Raw genomic sequence first — 18,323 nt, forward strand, 5'->3', positions numbered from 1 at the left:
CTCTCAATTACCTCAGCAGGTATCCTGCCTTGTAATTACTAGTGATTAGTGCTAATTTAACCAGCTATGTAGGTTCAGGTCTTTTATGGAGCCCAGAGGCCTACACTTACACCGAGGCTGAGTTGCTATCCAAAAAACAAAAGAATCTTCCCCAGAATTTGAGAATGGAAATGCTCTGCTCGATGCACGTAGCTTCGGTGGTTTGATTTCTGTTTGGTTTTGGATGTCACCACTGCTTTTTCTGGTGGCCCTTGGACATGTCAGCATACTTAATAATGGATCAGGGCGGCGTTTGGAGAGCAGTTCTGCAGGCTGAAGGAAGAGAAGTCTTTGAAACGAGCTCAACTCTGTGCTCTGTGATGTGAGCTGGCTCAGTGGCTGAGCTGTGTGCGTTTGGGCTGTGTGTGCTGTGCTGGAATTCAGCTTTTCCTTGTTTTCCCAACTCCCATGAAAGAAAAAAAAAAGCAATAAAAGTGCTTTGTTGCCTATTAGCATCAGGAGAGTCCTTTTCTTTGGATGATGCTTTTATAGGGAAGTTTGTGTGCGTATCACCGAGCTTAGCTTTTGAAAACCAAGTGTGCAGAAGTTATTGTTGATATAATGTGGCATTTTATTTTAAAAATTAGGGGAAAGTTGCCTATTTTTTTAAAAAGTAGCTGTTTGAGTAAATAACGGAGGTACTTTTTTAAAAATAACAAGAATATATGGCACAGTTTACATAGATGTATTTGAGATTGAACGTATGCACTGTATCTCGAGAAATGGCAACTTCTTATTTTCTCCCAGTGCTTGTACAGCAACTCTCCCATCTCATTCCTGTGTTTGCTTATGGGCTTTCAGCTTTATATGCTTTCCAATGTACTGGAACGGAATCAGTTTTTGAAAATGGCTGGTTTAATTTGGGTATCTTTGTTATTAGCAGATTGCTAAATGCCTGAAATGCAGTTTGGGCCTTTTGTAATGAGTGATCCAAGCAGCTCGAGGCTGCTTGCTTTAGAATTTCTTGAATTTGTATAAGGGAAGATGCTAAAATAATTTTCTAAGTTCAGTTTGACCTGTTGTAGAGCGAGTGCTACATTAAAAAATAGATGCATGTGTGCTCATGGCCTGCAATGGGGGAGGTTCTCCATTCTGAACACCACAAAATGTGTATATAAGCCCAATTCCTCAGCTGAGAGCTGGTTTTTACCTGTAAATCTACTCGTGGAAGGGTTCAGTCCATGACATTCTCCAAGTATTTCTTGCTGCCAGTAATTACTGGTACTTTTTTGCACACATTGCTCATTGTTTAATATGATTATTCAGAAAAGTGCTGTTTCTGTGGTATTGTATTACCTAAACAATCATATTTAACTTTTTTTAAAACAAGGTTATGGTTTCTAATTGCTCTGTTCCCGTGTTTTTTGCCAGTGTGTAATAAGAAGGTTTTCTTTAAATAGTTATTTAATGCATTAGCTGCCTGTAAATACTTCTCCCTACTCTGGAATGTGCTGTAGAAGCTGTATTAGTTCAGTTTAAAGCACTGTTTGAAAAACGGTTTGTTTTGGTTATTTCTATTAAATTAGCAAAATAAATCAGTTTTGAGCTGCTTCTTTTTTTGCACATGGAGGCGATGTTGTGATGTTACCAATTTGCAGCTGGCAGATGAGTTTTCTGATGCCTGTGCAGCTCCAGCAACCCGTCCTCCCATCCCAGGGGCAGCAAGCTCAGCAAAACGCCTAATGGAAATCACTTCTCCTCTTTCTTTTCCGCTGGTTTGGAGGAGATCTCTGCCTCCAAGCAACCCCGAGTGCAGTCTGTTAATGGGCTCTGCTGGGCAGATGTGTGTCTGAAGGATGGAGATGGCACAGCACTGCATTCTGTGCTCCTCCTGACTGCTCTGTTGGGGTCCTGCTGGCAGCGCGCTCTCATTGCAGAATGAATATTTTGCTCATTGCAGCAGGGAATGCGCGCTGAGAAAGCAGGGATGTGCTGGGAACCTTCAGCTCCTCTGCTCAAATCCTGCTCTTCTGGTCATCCTGCCTGAGAGCAGAGGTGGGACACGGAGTGCGTGCTGCCTTCTGCTGAGAGTGGGATGTGAGCAGCCCTCCTGCGAGCTGTGGGTCACCAGGGGGTGCTCCAGCACAGCCGTCCGGGTGCTCCTGGCACTGAACGAGTGCAGTGCTGCCTTGGGAAGAAACTCAGGCTCTGATCCCTGCAGCTGTGGGCTGCCTGCATGGCACGGTGTGGTGTTACCCAGAGCCCAGGGTCAGCACGCACACTTAAGCAGAGTGCAGTGAGCTGGGGGCTTTAGTTTTGCTCATTTCTCTCCATCCTGGCTTTGCTGGAGTGCCACGCTCACTGCCTGGCAGTGGGCTCACGTAGGCAGTGCTCTGCCTTGTTCCTCTGTTGGAAGGAGGTTTCTCTCCCTGCAGAGCTGCAGTGTGACTTTGTTCGTCCTGCAGCCCCTGAGCTCAGCGCTGCTGGAATGCTGCCGGCTCCTGCTGGGGGACTGCAGACGTGTCCAACCAAGTTACATCTTCTGCCCAATTATCATCGATCTGGTCCTCCTCCAGGTACACCCAGAGCAGCAGCCTTTTAATGTCTAAAAGTGTCAGGCCACTCGATTACTGCAGGCTGCTGAAAACTTATTTCTGTCAACAGTCATTCAGTACATTAATGGTAGTTTCTATCCCATCCTCCTCCCCAGGAGCCCTGGAACTGAACAACCACTCCCAACAAAGCCGATGTGAATGCACAGCCAGGGGAGATGCGGTGCTCAGAAGCAGGAGGGCAGCATTACCTTTGCTTTGTGTATTGTTTTGTGCCAGGAAGGCTCTTCAGGAGCTTCATTGCTCAGCAGCATGGGAACAGGAGCCTGGAGACCTTTGCTTTGGGGGATATTTTGATTGGAAAGGAACAGAGAAGCAATACGTGCTTTATTTTTTGCATAGAATTTTAACTCATTGCTCTCTGGGGAAAGCAGCTCAGCCTGACTGCCCTCTCTGTCATGAGAGGTTCTGCTCACTTTTGCTTCACTGTTAGCAGCAGAAGGGCCGAATTCTGGATGCTCCACAGGTTCCAGGGGCCGGGCAGTGTGCTGATGTTTGGCACTTCTCTACAGGTTTAACACTTCAAGGAGAGCTTCCCTCATATTTTTTCCCCACACTCAGTTCAGGGCCCCGTTCTTATGATTGCTATTGGATTTCTACTAATTCTTAAAGCTCTGTTGTGACTAACAGGACCTTCCTCCTCTCCGTGCAGCTTGGGTGAAGCTGTTTGCTCAGCTTGCTGCTTTGTCCACCAGCACGGATCTGCACATCAAAGCAGCACATGAAGAAGCACAGCAACATTTACACACAGACAGCACATCAGTGCAGCCAAAGGATCCAAATCAGAGTCATTCTTACAGGCAAGAAGATCAGAATCTTCATCTATCCATTGCCAATTATTGTATTAGCTGGGAATGTAATCAATGCCATCCTAATGATGGTGTAAATGAATGCTGCTGCTCCTTCTCTGGATTTCACTATCTTAAATACAAACAAACCTCCACTCTCCCAGAGATGTGACCAGATGTGCTGAAGAAAACATAAATTGTACGTATAGTTAGCAGTTTTCAGGCTCCAAGCACAAATAGCCCAGGATTAGGTGTGCATCGATTGTACTCCCATTCATAGAGTTGCACTGTGATTCAAAACTTTCTGCTTCCCTCAGTGCTAGAGGCAATGCTTTATTTGGTGCTTCTGCTTCACTGCTGAGATGGAGATGTGGGAGAAGTAAACTTCGTATCTCAGTAATAACCTATGTCTGTATGAGCACAAAAATGCTGGAGAGAACTCCTGCGTATGGACAGCAGCTGTTCACAGCAGGGGTGGTGGTGGCTGTGCTCCATCCTCTGGTGTTGGATGGTAAAAGGGGCACCTGACATAAATTCACCGTTATGAGGTGCAGGTAAAGTCTGTGTTGGTGTCCTGAACGAATTGTGGAGGGTCTGGGTCTGCTGTCACCATCACCCGAGCTCGGAATCCTGATCTGTCAGTGAAGGTGAATGGTTGACCCAAGGTAACACTGGATTCAAAAGAAGAACATTCTTGGCATTACCTCTGATCGAAATTAATGTGTGTGTGTGTTTTTTTTTTTCCCCCAAATAATTGAATTGTGTTATTGATCTTTGTGTTACGAGCTCTCCATTGGACCTTTTTATCAGACCATTAACCTTTTTATCAGAGCGCTCTGTGTTTGCTTTGCTGTTGTCCTTATGCTGCATCACAGCTGCGGGCTGCGTGTCTGCTGAGCGCACGCCATAGAACTGCTCAGGTTGGAAAAGGCCTTGAAAATCATCAAGCCCAACTGCAAACCTCACTGTACTACCCTAACTCTAATCACCCCCCATTACATTGTGTCTCTGAGCACCACATCCAAACAGCTTTTAAAGATGGGCCCTGACATTGACTGCCATGTTCCTCTGCCCGGTCACTGATAACAGCATGGATGTGCTGCAGCACCTTCTGCAGAAGGAGGAGGGCTGAGGGGGTGGGTTTGACTCCAACACAGGTTTGGGGCATCATTTGGGTGTTGAGTTTCCTAGAAACACGCTGATGGGGAATTCTAGGGCGTTTGTCATGTAAATATTATGCAAAGCTGTACCAGAGTTGAGCTCCTAGCCAGTTACTGGTTCAGTTTCCAACCTGGCAGAGTTTGGGATCTCTGCTCGGTGCAGCCGGACGGCTGGTGCTGGTGTTTGCTGTTTGTATTTGTCTCAAAGTGCTGCAAAGGGTTCTGCAGCGCTGACCGGGAGGTGGTGGTGTCTAATTAAAAAATGTCTCTTTGTGACCATTTGCAGGATATTGCTGTCTTAATAAAAGCTTTCCAACACGTTGCCACAGCAACAGAACTCTTTGGAAGGGTAGGTGCTTAGGAGGTGAAGTGCTCTTGCCAGGCAGGGGCTGCTGTGCTGGGTGCATATTTGTGCACTACCCACGAGACAGTTAACATACACATGCCCATCTCAGGCAGTGATTGATGAGGTTTCCAGTCTTCTATTCCATGCTTTCTTCTATCGTCAAGCGTCCTTTTAGCATTGTGACAGCCCAACCAACAGCCTGTTCCTTCATCCCATGGTCTTCCTCACTCGCCCTCTACATGAATTCTCTTCACATCTCAGGAGGAGAGTGCCCATCATAAGTAATTTATAGGTACCAAAATCATAACCTTTGTTCACTCAGCACTCTGCCATTATTTCTGAACATCTGCTCGTCCTCGGATAGAAATAAGTTTGGCAACCTGTCTTTTAATGATATACACTGGGGTGTTGGAAGATGAGGAGGATAGGAAGGAGCACCTCAGTGTCTGTGTGTTGCATCCCAACCTCCTCCTGGGCCGAGACAACTCAGCCTCGTGCTTCTTTTGCTGTTTGATGAGCCTACTCACTGTTGTTTCATTATTGTGTTTCTTTTGCTGGAAGAAACGACTCCTGTTCAAACAGAACAGCCTTACAACACGCTTTCTAGTCCATAAGGCTACATCCATAACTATTCGCAACACCTAAAATCTATTACAGTTTTGCAAGCAAGCACTAATCACATCATACAACAGCTCAACAGCTGTATTTCTAAAAATATGCTACTAACATACATGGTGTGTTTACTTCTTTAGATCATCAGGCTGGAATTTCAGGCCTGAGCTTCTGGGAGCCTCAGATGAGGCTATGGGGCTGATGCTCCTGGGTGCTCAGGTGCCTGTGTTTCTCCTGGGACTTGCATGATGTGAGAGCTCACAGTACTTCAGCACTAATTGCCAGACAAAATAAACACAGTGGCATTAATCTCGACATGCTGTTGTGATGTGGGGCTGAGAGACCCGTGCAGCTGCAGCGTTTGCTCTCTGGTTTGCTGATTTATCTGTGTGCTGCTCCGGGCTGCAAGGAATCATTCTGCTGAACAGAGCTGTAAGTGACTGTTATAGAATTGCTTCTTTCTTCATGCGTGCCAAATATGTTCTCCAATTCAAAAGCGTGGTTCTACTGCATGGCACGGCGTGCCTAATACATTGCAACAGAAATAATAAATGCTACAGGTTTCTGGTGTTGGTTTTTTTTTTTTTTTTAATCTGATTACAGAATACAATAATGTTCTCAATCTCTATGGCCACCTCCAGCTGGCTTGCAATGTCAGTGATGCTAACAGACAAACCTGACTTCTTGTTCCATGCTGCCTTTAACAGCTGTAGTAGTTTATGCGGTGTTTCTTTGCTGTCCTCAGTCAGATTTCAGCATTCACTTTCTTTGTAAGATTGCTCTGGGAGCAGGGCTTGAAACTCTGTGCCCGGAAAACCAAGAGAAAGAGCCTTAGAAGGGTTAAAAGGAATTATCTGGGCTGCAGCTTTAAAAGCATAGTATGGAGGGCACGAAACTGAATTTAGTAGGAGGTTCTTTGTCTGGAACACTCTTTGGCAGTAAACAGATCTCTGATCTCAGAGGCAATCTGAGCGCCAGGAGCACACAGACAGCACAGGGCTCTGCAGCCCGACCCGCAGCTCGGGGCGCTGGGGGTACGTGGGACCCCACAGTGCAGCCATGCCAAAGGGTGGGACTGCTGCTGTTGGAAAGAGGCACAGCCTGTGCTCCTAGTTGGATTTCCCGAGACAGAAAGGGGACAGCGGAGGATGCGGTCTGGGAGATGAGTGGCACCGAGGATGACAGCCGCTGTCAGAAGGCAGTTCACATCATCACTGAGCTGTGCCGGAAGAAAAGCCTTCCTGCCCTGCATCTGGACACGTGCAGGGAATTCCTTCTGCCTTCTGACCAGAGCCTGAGCATCTCCGAGCCAGGTACAGTACTCTGGTCTTGTGAGCTTGGGACTGCAAACATCCAAAGCAGGGAAACGCCTGCACAGGGGGGGACTTTGGGGAGTTCAGTGTTGGAATTGGGGGAGAGCTGTCTTGGCACAGATCTGTCGTTATTTTCCTTTATGCCTTCTACTGCTGGTGCAGGTGCTGATTAATCTGTTGGTGTGAGTCAGTGTAACCCAACTGGGAGAGCTGCAAGGTTGGATGTTAATTTAAGTTTCTGTGAAAGTTCCTCGTTTGGTTAAAAACCTCAACTCCCTCCTATACAAAGAGAGAAGCAATAAAATGCCTATTTAAGAGACAGAGATGCTTATTGTTATCTCAGCTCAAGAAAAGGAAGGGTTTGCATGAGTTTCTATTCACCAGGCTGGGTGATGCACGGGCCAGGAGCAGCTGGTGTATGGCTCTAAAGGCAAAGGGGCACTTCTGCATGGGAATGTGGTGAATTCCCTGTATGCTTCAGCTCACAGCTTCCAGAGAACAGCCCTTGCCTGCAATTCTGAAGACATTTGCAGAGGGAACAAACATCACAGGTTCACACGGAGGAGCAGAACCCAAGCAAACGAATTAATGCTCGTTAACATCATGGATAGCATGCCCTGAGCTGCTTGTGCACTGAACCACTGGTGTATAGTGCTTTCTTTTTAAAGTGGCTGACTCTTATTTTGAGGTTTCAATGCATGATGGTTTATCAGCCCAGCCTGACTTCACAGCCTGACTCCAAGTGCTCAGAAACCTTTTGTGTCCCCACTTGGACATCTGTGCAGAGCTGAGCAGTGCAGTCATCCCTCAGCCCCTGCCCAGGGTCACTGTGCCATCTCCCAGCTGTTCCTGCTGCTGGGATGAGGCTGCAGCAGCACACCTCACCCTGGGGCTCTCTCTGTTTGCTGGCCCGTGTGCCTGACCTAATGTCTCCATTTCATGTGTGATTTGTCATCCTCTGATGGGCTCTTACCTCTGCTGGCACCGTCTTTAGGTGCAGCATCCACTGATGCTCTTTTCTCTAATACAAATAACTTTTGACATCGTTTCCTATAATTTTTTTTTACCTTCATAACGAAGTTAATGTTTTCCTGAGCGTGCAGCAAAAATACCACTTCTGTTCTTGTTACACCCCTGGAGATGGCAGATAGGGCCCTGCAGATGTTTATGCAGCCCATCAATGACCTCATTGGCACATTTTCAGGTCACACCAACATCCTGCTTTAACAGCTGCAAATACTTCAGCCTCTGTCCCAGTGCAGGCTGTGCTGGGCTGACGGCTCTGGGTACTCTGGCAGTGGTTTCTGCTGTCTCTGCTCAAAGTGCCCGGGCCCATCTTAAGCTCAGGCAGCAATGAGGATGCTGCCTGTACCCTACAGGTACCATATTTTGCAAAGTTGTAAAACTGCACCAGTAGGAAAAGCACATCTATTTGCAGGAAGTGCTAACTGATGCATTGAGCATGTTGGTGAGATAACCTTTCCCATTACAGTCTGGATGTGTATCTCATTACCTGCATTTGTGCTTTGTCTATTTGCCACCTGTAGGAGAAATGCTAAGTCATGGTCTGAAGCAGTGATTGAGCACCTGGTGGGAAGGCAGGGCCAACCCAGGGAGCTCAGGTCTATGCAATGCAATGCACCTGAGTGACCAGATCCTGGCTCCACCCCTTCCCAGACCTTTAAGGGTTGGCAGTGGGGGCAAAGGTATCTTGATGGAGGTCCTTGTCTCCTTGAGGCCTTCCCATGGTAAGCAGCTTCTTTCCTTTGTTTCTGTGCTCGTGGCTGTTGCATTCGAGCAAAAATCCTCTCTTGCTGCAGCCTGGGACCTTGCTGCTCTGCTGTCATTGCTGTGCTTTCCATCATGTTACACCACCGAAGGTTTGTGTGAAGTGAGCTTGCTACTGGTCACCAGGAATCCTAAATTCAGATCTGGTGGGCTCCTAAACATAATAATGTGCAGATAAAAACCACAGGCGAGCAGTGATAAGACTTTGAGACACGGTGCCACCTCAGCACCAGCAGGAAGGTCAGAGGAGGAGCAGTGCAGCCCTGGATGCTGTGTTGGGCAGCACAGCTGTGCTAATCTGGATGCAATGTTTGCTGGGGTAAATTTGTCCCACTGTCACATAAGGACTTCTCTGCAAGTTTTTTACCTCCTGGATAGATCTATTGGCTGATGGATGAATAAGGTTGAGTTGTCAGGGCTCCCTGTGCAGCTCACGTTGCTGGTGAATAGGAGCACCCCAGTATATTCTGGGCATTACCAAGAAATTAGCCAGGTGCCACTAACTTTCTTGAACTGCATCTGGCCATGGAAGAGAACTGTGGATGTAAAAATACTGGAGTGGTTTATGTGAAAATACACAGGACTGCACAGCTCTGGTTTTGTGCACCGATTCTCTTGTTGGAAAGCACTTTGAATTGGATGTGAGAAGAGCCTCTGTGTATCAAGTAGTTGCTACCCTACTCTCTGTGCTTCGGGTTATGTAATAGCCTGCTCCCCTACTTAGTCAATAAGAGAAATGTAGCTGCAGCATTTCTCCAGCACGCTGTACAGCATTGTGTACCAATGAAGGAGCAGAGCGGGCTGCTGCTGGGTAGTGACACTGTGTGTCTGAGAAATAAGGCTCTCGGGTGAGGAAGGTGTTGCAGTGATGTGTCAGCAGCAGTGCCAGGAATAGCCCTGCTCTCCTGGCTGTGGGCCCTGAGGTTGGGCAAAGGCAGTGTCCTTTGTTGTGCCCATCTCACCCCCCCTGCAGCTCAGTGCACCTGACAGCTCTTCCCTGCCCACCCTCAGCTGCTGGGCGGTGATGCCGCGTGCAGATAGCAGACAGCCATGAGCTACAGGCAGCGGAGATCTGTGATACAGAGCCAGCATTTACCACTGCAGTGATGTACCTTAAGCAAACGGATATATCACTGCTGTGCCCTGGAGCTGCAGCAGTCGATCTGAGTTTGCTGAGCTCTCCGGGAACGTTTTGGAGGCAACGTGCGGATGTGTTGCAGCCTTTTACCCCGCAGGCTGTGTGAGCAGCAGACCCTGCTGAGCTCAGCACAGTGTGAGCATCCTCCCCAGCCCCTTCCCTGGGTGCTGATGCCCTCAGCACGACGCCCTGGTGCAGTGCAGACGTGGGGTCTCAGGCCCAAAGTGAGAGGAAGGAAAAGAACAGCTGGGGAAATGGGAAAACAGGAGACTTGAAGAGAGTGTCTGCTTCCCAGTGTGGTTTTTCAGCTCTAACCCTTCCATAACTCTGCTTTGCCCTTTGTGTGAACTGCTCTTTTTGCATTCCGTGACACAGGCGGTTCTCGTGCAGCTCCTGGCACTCTGCAAATACTATTAAATGCAAAACCCACATGTCTGTAAGCATTCCTGCTGCGGGAGGAAAGAGGCTGAATTTCTGTGCAGTATGGGGTGGTTTGTTGCAGAAATGCTGATGGGGAGCAAATATTTTTATATGGAGAAATTGCATCTGAAGTACATTTCTGGGGAAAACAAAAATATCCCTTGATAGGGCAGCTTGACTAATGGAAAATTGATGGCATGCCCATTCACTGATGTGGGATGCCTCGAGCCACTAGCTGTGAAATAAGGGCAATTCCTGCTTTTGCTTATTGGCTGTAATAACACACTTCTCTGAATCGCTGTTCAAGTATATTTGAAGTAAACATGGTGGTATAACAGTGAACATGTTTGAAGCCATCCAGGCAAAACTAATCCTAATCATCCAGGCTTACGTCTCTGGAGGCCAAGCATGTGAGGAGCAGCGCCTGTGGGCAAAGATCTTTCTTAGCACGGAGCAATGCACTTACAAAATGGATTTTGCCTTCCTCTGTGCCTGTTCCACCAGCAGGTAGAGAGCCAGCAAGGGCTGCATGCAGCAGATTTGCTCTTTAGCTCAAGCAGAACAGGTTTGTGCTCTGATCCTGAAGGTGTCGTGTTCAAACCTTGCAGCTAGAGGAAGGCTTAAAAAAAAACCACTCTATTAGGATAAGGTCAAAACCAGCAGCATAAATCAAGGGGAAATTGATAGTATGGTTTGTCTATGAATATGTTTATGTGTTTGGTGTGTAGCTTTGGGACTTCACAGCTGGCTCTGTGCTCGCTGTAATGGTCCTGGTAAACAAACAGCACTACAGAGCTGTGCAGTGCGTGCCTGCGAGCTTCCTAAGTAACTCTGCATAGCGGCGAGGCTTGAATCTGCTTAATTGCTGCTGGTTGGTTCGTTCCTGAAGCAGTCGGGGAGTCTGAGTGTGTTTGTAGTTTTTTTGCGGACCTCAGAGCTGTTCCTGCGCTGCTGCAGTCGCCTCATGCATAGTCAGGGATGGGGATCTGAAACTCCATAGAAACAGGCAGCCAGATTGCTGCTGGTGTTAATTGGGAGTGTGAGCAGGCTGAGGGCAGTGGCGGCGGACTGAGCTGGAGACCAGCTGCCTCCTTGGTAAGTCCACATTTCTGAAGTTACTTTCTTCTATTTTTCTTTTTTTTTTTTTTCTTTTCCATAATATAGAGCCTCTTTTCCTTAACAGCCCTTTGCTTTAAAGGTTGCTGTCTCTCCCTTTGGAATGTTTTCTTTCGCTATCAGCATTCTCCCTATGCTTCAGGGAAAGCAAGCATGTGCTTTCAGCTGGTTCAAATCAGGGCATATCCTTACCCTGTCTGTCTCCACTGCTTTGCAGGAGGATCCTGAGAAGCTGATGCTTTTGTTTGCAGGTGTTTGTTGCTGGACAGCTGTGCTGGGATCATACCAGCACTGTGGGTATGGCCTGCTGCACAAACCATGTTCACATAGTCTTGTGTGCACACTTAGTTTTTGGAGATGAAAACCAGCACCATACCCCACCCCAGCCCTGATACAAATTTCGTTTAGCTGTAGTTTCTGCTATCCTTGCGTGCTTTACCTCTTTCCTCCTCTCACTGTTCACATTTTTCAGTACGCTCATTTTCCTTAGGACATACGGCGCTCATCTGATGTTGCTTAAGCAGCTTCATCTGGCTTTGCTATTTATTTCTTCTTCAGGTGCAATAATGCACTCTTTTCTTCCTGTCTGTATATCACAGGATGCCTGTCTGTTGCAGTCCTTACAGCTTCACTCCAGTGGACTCGCACACACAGCAGTCATTTATGATGGCAGTGGTTTGGGAGAGATGTGTTTCTGCCATGCACTGTCATTAATTATACTTGCACAGTGCAAAATGGCATCCTGGAGAGACAGCGAGGGGGCATCTGGAGTGGCTGTATGCTGAATTCTCTATGGAGAAAAGAAACTTACCTGAACGGTGCAGCCACTAATTAAGGCCACCCTCGTGTTTAGTTCAGTTTGTAATGTAGCAGATTCCTATTTAACAAGGCAGAAAAATGTGCAGCGAAGACTGAAGGAGTGATGCCAGAAGCTCTGCACATACAAACCCTTTCAGAAACATCATTAGGAGGACATCCATTGCCAGAATATTTGCTTTCATTCGATAACAACTGCCAGACATCCTAGCACACGGCTGTCTCTGGTGATGTATCGCTCGTTTTCTGTGCATGTTTGCAACTGCTGCAAAGAAATGCGTGCACTCCTGTGACAGCTCAGTGCTCAGGGAGCACACGTGTGTTCAGTGCTACCGAGTCATTCACAGACGTTGCTACAGCACACAGTGATGAACTGTCATGGGATCAGCACACAGCCATGGACTGTAACTGCATGCAGCGTGGCTTATAAGTAGTTCATTAGATTGTCATCAGTTAGGCATAAAGCAGTGACAACTGTTACTATCTCATTTATAATACTCCAGAGAACAGCTGATTAAGACACGAAGCAACTGAAGTCACTGGGAGATGCTTCCTTCAGTTTGGAGAAATTTTTCCTTTTGTTTCTTTGGGTCACTTTTATTGCAGAAGTGCCACGTTGCTGGCAGCTCAAATTCCCCTTCTTTCAGCAAAGTTTCAGCAAAAAGCTTTCGTTTGGTGCAGTCTGGAGGGAAAATCCAGGTCTCATGCAGGCGTTGTGCTGGATCCTCAGACCTTTCTGACAGCCTCATCCAGTTGCCCATGTCTCACAGCTGCTGCTGCTCTCCCAGCTACAGAACTGCATCTCCTGAAGGACTGCAGAAGGTGCTGAACAAAACCCCAGCACTGCTTAACATAGGAAGTTTTGTTGGGCTGGAACTGGTCAGTGCTTGGACCATGGATTGCAATTGCTTGGGACAAGGGCTCCCCCCAAGGTCTCCTTTTGAAGCAGGTTGTCTTCGCATTGAATGTGTGAGAATGAAATATTTTGAATTTTATAATCTTATATAATTACTCTCAAAATAGCTTCTGATTCATCCTTGCCTTTGAAGCTGATAGTTTGCATTCCAATAAGCTCTGGTGTGGCAGGAACCCTGTGGTAGCAGCGAATTAATTTTTAAGAAGTTTTCTCTATCTCACTGAAACTTCAGCACAGGCAGTGAGAGCCTTCCATCTCTGTCCTTCCCTTCTCTTTAGGCAGCAGTGATGTGCAGGTAAGGTAGGCAGACTCTGGCTGAGCTCCTGCAGAGCCTCTGGGTGCAGGAAGAAGCTGCTGGAAGCTGATAGAGATGCCCACTGTCCCATAGAGATGCCCACTGTCCCAGAATGGAGGAAGAGCATGAATACAATGAACCTCTTTTTGCTGCTTGCAGGAGGAAGGTGGGATCTGCAGAGCTTTGAAGGGGGTATTGTGAGGAGTTGGTGTTCCAGAGCCATTGGTATTTCCTAGGATTGTGCTGCAGTAGGCAGTCAAAAAGGATAATCGGTGAATTTTTTTTTATTATCACACTGATTTGTTTCTTTCCAGACTGGTCACAGTAGTGAATATTTCTGTGTCCCTTCATATTCCTCTCTCACATGCTGTAAGGATGCTGCATGCCCTCAGGCTGGGCAGTGCTGCCTGCCTCTCTAAAGAAACCTGACAAGCAGCCAAGCTCCTCACAGTCAAAGCAGAGTGCCAGAAGGTGCAGAGAGAGCAGTAGGTGACAGCTTACATGTGTTCCTATTGCTCAGGCTGCTCCTAGGATAGAAGCAGTTTGGAGGGACTGGTAACCCATGCAGGCACAAGGGATGCCTTTGGTTGCCTGGTGCTCGTGGGGTGCTGCTGCCTGATGGGTTCTTTGTGGGGCTGCTCAGCATTAGGTAACGTCTGAAGGATGAGAAAAGCTCTGCTCATCCATAACTGTTCTCTGAGCCGATCCCTGAAAATCTGCTGAGAATTCGTTGGGATCTCTTCCCATCCCTAACTGCTGCACCGTTGCTCTCTGTGCTGTTTAAGCTCCTGCTGCACTGCTTCACAACGCATCTCTGCTGCTGGCTACCTGTGAAAAGCGAATTGGCAGCAGTTAGACTTTGAAGTGACAGCTGTTAATGCCTCCTCCGGCCCACAAATATTTCAGGACATTATCCCAGAGCTCATAGCTGCCTAGGGAATATAGCCAATAAATCAAGAGGTGTTGCTGAGTTTCAGATGACACCCAAATGGCAGCGAGTGGACCTGCAGATGTGACAATGAACACATCCAGCAGAGCAATGGCACGCTGGGCATGCTCCCAACCAGCAGAGGCAGCTGGTGACAGGCTTGCAATGATTACCTCTCGCTGATGCTTTCTGCAGACCCCAGTGCACACTCAGCTGCGGGCTCTGTCAAAGAGCTGCTTGCAGCTGGTGGGTGCCAGGAATGGTCTGCTCTCTATTATTTGCTCTGTCAAGATTCCCACGCCTGTGGCATGCTTGAGGAGGGAAGAAGGAGCTGGCTGAGAGCAGCACTGCACTGCGGATCACCTCTCTCATCAAACTCAGCATTTTACAATTCATAAGGCAGCCCGTTTCCATCTCAAAATTCCTGTTGCAAAGTGCTCCGCTTGCTGCTTTGCTCCTTGGTGCCTTCTGTGTTCTGTTCTGAGCGCTGGTCCCAAAGGGGCTGTTCCTTTGCTCTGTTGCAGTTCCTATTTTGTCTCTAGCTGTGCTGCTGCTGGATGCTGTGTAGCATTGCTGCCCTGGCGTTCGGTTTCTGTTCCATCCATTCCCTGCTCCTTTGGAGCTCTGTAAAGCTTCAAAGCTGAACAGCATTGCTGAATAAACATATCCATAGCCAGGATTGAATGGAGACTTCTTCCTTTTCCCCTGCTGTCATCATGTGCTTCCCCTCCAGCTCCCCAGGCCAGGTAGCTGAGGCTCACCACAGTTTCTCATGTCCAATTTCCAAGCCTCAGCCCATCAGATTTACATTGCTTATGCTTCTCAATGACACACAAATTAGATTAGCAGTCGGTGAGTGCCTCATGTGCTCTGTTGTAGCCCCAGAGCTCCTTGCATTCTCTTCCAGCAATAACTCTCACACTAATCCAACATCTGAACGCCTGATTTCTACAAAGCATAGAAATAGAAAGATATATTCTCATTCCCACAAGCCCTTTGTGATAGAAAACTGTGGCAAAAATGGGCGGAGAAGCCTGGAAATGCCTGCTGACGTGGTACGAGCAATGGCCAAAACATGATTCTGGAAGACCAGCTGTGCAGGTAGCAGAGACAAGGTGAAGGTACACCATCACCCTCACCTTCCCTGTGCTCCCATGACTGCTTTTCCAGGCAGCATCTGCTGTGGCAAGAAGGGAGATCCTAAGTGATGTTTGTTTTTTTCAGTGGGAAATAAACCAGGGAGAGCTTTCCCTGACTCTGAGGTTTTCCATTAGCTACTGGGAAGCTTACCAGTCAGAAATGTGCACAGGAAAGGTGTCTGTTGGACCCTTAAGCTTTCAGCTCAAACTTTGTTCAAGCCCAACAGCTGCTGGAATGACTGATGATTACTGGGATGTGAGAGCTGTCCCACATGTTTTGTTTTCTCGATGGGGAGTGGGAGGAAGAAAAGCTAAATTGCATCTTCTGAGATATTAAACACAACTTTTCACATGAAACACAGAGTTATCTGTGCATCTCCTTAATATCAGTGCAGCTACTTCTGAGTATTAACAGTCAGCCAAAAGAAGACATGTATTGTCTTGCAGTTAATAGGCTGTTTTTATCACAGCTTTGTCATATTATTAATCATTTTCTGTTTGGATGTTGCTAATTATCCCCTTTGGTAACTCAGGCAGGGTACTGTGAAGTCATCTGAGCTATAAAGTGGAGTCGTGGTTCCACGATGTTCTCTTAATTAGTTCCATCCAAGATGAAACAAAAGGGATGCTTTTGCTAATGAGATGCCTTTGGAGTGCAAGGAAAGGAGCTTGGATAACCAAGAAAGGATTTCCCTTTCTTAAATTTGCTTTTAGCTTCAAAGTTTTAAATTACTGTGCTGTCCTTTCATTCTGCCCTGGGCTGTCTCATGCTTTGTTTGAAAGGCAGGAGGAGTGCAGAAGAAAGCTGTGACCTTCTCTGATGCTTTGTATTTTGGAGTCATCCTATGGACTTTGCTCTAAGGCTCGGTATCAAGATGCACGAAAGCAAAAGAGCAGTGTTGTTTTTGCAGCATGTTGGCCTAAGCTGCTTTGTGCTGTCTCTGAAGACTTTAGTTCATTATTTTCTTATGCTAGGCTGCAGGTGTGGGAGGCTGGAGCCTCAGTTGACTCAGATTTCGTGTTTAATGGTACCTCCCATTGTGTAAGTGGTGATAAATGATGGCTTAGCATTGGCCACCCAGGTACTGCTGGCATTCTCCTGTAACAGAAATCATTCCCCCTGGTCACTAAAGGAAAGCAGAGCAAAGATAATGAGTAGTGTGGGCATTCCTGTGGATATGGCTGTGTAAGTCCTGCCAGCAAATGGCTTTCTGTTTCAGAAAACTCTATTTCTCCATATCCTTAATGCCATTGAACACAAATGAGGTATGCTCTTTGGTAACAGCCTCTTCTAATCACGTTGTTAAACTCAGCATTGAACTACTCTGATGGGGAATCTGTGGCTCAATTAAAGTAAAGCTCATTCCCATCTGAAAGGAGCCTTTTCCAGGTTATCCTGATGTGGGAAAGATTGTGGTGAAGCTTGCTGTAAGTTAGAGGACATTTAAGGCATAACATTTTGAACACCAGGTATTTATTAAAGTAATTGATATTTTCAGATCCACAGGAGAAAGCTCATTAAATCAATTAAGGTCAGCTCCATCCAACTGATACGAAAGTCTAATAGGTCAGGGATAAGTCCTGGGGGATTTAATGCCATCTTCAGATAAACCAATATCCCTCACAGGCAATTGCTTAAAGAATGTCTGTAAAATCTCAATCCCTTCCACTTGTGCTTTATGTGAGCTGTCAGAGGCAGGAGTGGGAGGTCATGCATAAAAATATCCGTGAATCCTGTCAAATGCATTATGAACAGCAGATCAGCAGAAGGTGATGGGGACTGCGATCTTTCTCAAACTGGCAACAGGTTTTTTTGGGTTAACATCTTCGGGATGTTTTCACGTCAAGAGTGGGGGGTGTTGGCAGATTGATGGGTGCTGCGTAACTTCTTGGAATGGGGAGAAGTATCTTAAGGTGAACTTTTCTGTCACTTCCAGCAGTGATAGACTCTGCATTGCGACTGTTTCCTTTGTAACAGCTCACACAGTACATTTAAATAACTGGAAAGGATGAATATCCAAGCGAGGGCTCATGATATCAGTTGCAGCTTGCTGACAAAGCAGTTGCTGAAGTTAAATCTGCAAAGCAGCTTGATCCTCAAAACGTTCCTGCTGGGCTGCTGGATTTTTGTATGAATACTTTTATGAGGCTCTTAGAGTATTCACCAAGTAAATCTCAGACACTGAGCCCTGGAATCCCATCCCATTTGGGATGCTCTGAGATTTGGTCCAGGCTCAGCCCATGGGCAGCTTACAAGGATTTGAGGAGTGGCACTGGAAAAGATGACTGAATTTCTAAAACCTGTATGCAGAGGAAGAAGTCAGAAGAGGAAGGGCAGAAGTCTTTGCTATGAGTCTGGATTCTTAAGTTTTTCTTCTTGGCTGTTTGAGCAACCTGGGCACAACTCCAGGACTTATCCCTAAACAAAGGAAAGTGGTACCTTTGTGCTCATTGCCGTGCTGAGAACTCATTTAGCCAAATCTCTGTGGAAGCTCCACTGCTGACTGGTACAATCCTATTTATTATTGAATAAACAGGACCTATTTATTCTGGTATGCATTTCTATCCTGGAACCACAGCAGAATATGAATGGTGCAATCTGAGCTGCACAGGAGGCTGTGAATGAAAGAGGGAAAGCTGCTTGCAGAACTTGTGGACAGCATTCATCCTTTCCACCTGCACCTGCTGGCAGCTTCCATCCCTTCCTTTCGAGGCACAGAACCCGGGGGCATTCAGAAGCTTTGCCTTAAGCTCTTTGTGAATTTGCACTTGACGTGAGCCCTCTCGTGACTTCTGGTGAAGATAAAGCAGATGTCAGGAAGGAATGTGACAGTGGATACGGTGATGCACAGATGTGGTCTCCCAGATTCTGTGCTGAGAGCTATGAGCTGCCCAGTAAGGATGAATTTTGAGAGACATGGGCTTTAAATGCATTTTTTTTTTTTTCCAAGCATTTC

General features: G+C 46.9%; 1 protein-coding gene across 1 annotated transcript in view; it reads left to right on the plus strand.

Moving 5' to 3' along the window:
- Positions 1 to 6,433: 6,433 nt before the first annotated feature.
- SYT6 (synaptotagmin 6) overlaps positions 6,434 to 18,323 on the plus strand; it is a 29,344-nt gene continuing 17,454 nt past the window's right edge. The window contains exon 1 of the mRNA XM_031605965.2: positions 6,434 to 6,810. Within this exon, the coding sequence (XP_031461825.1) occupies positions 6,660 to 6,810 (151 nt within the window). The 5' untranslated portion in view covers positions 6,434 to 6,659. The remainder of the gene's footprint in view (positions 6,811 to 18,323) is intronic.

This window comes from Phasianus colchicus, chromosome 25, assembly GCF_987193195.1.
Source record: "Phasianus colchicus chromosome 25, bPhaCol1.hap1.1, whole genome shotgun sequence".
Classification (NCBI taxonomy): Eukaryota; Metazoa; Chordata; class Aves; order Galliformes; family Phasianidae; genus Phasianus; species Phasianus colchicus.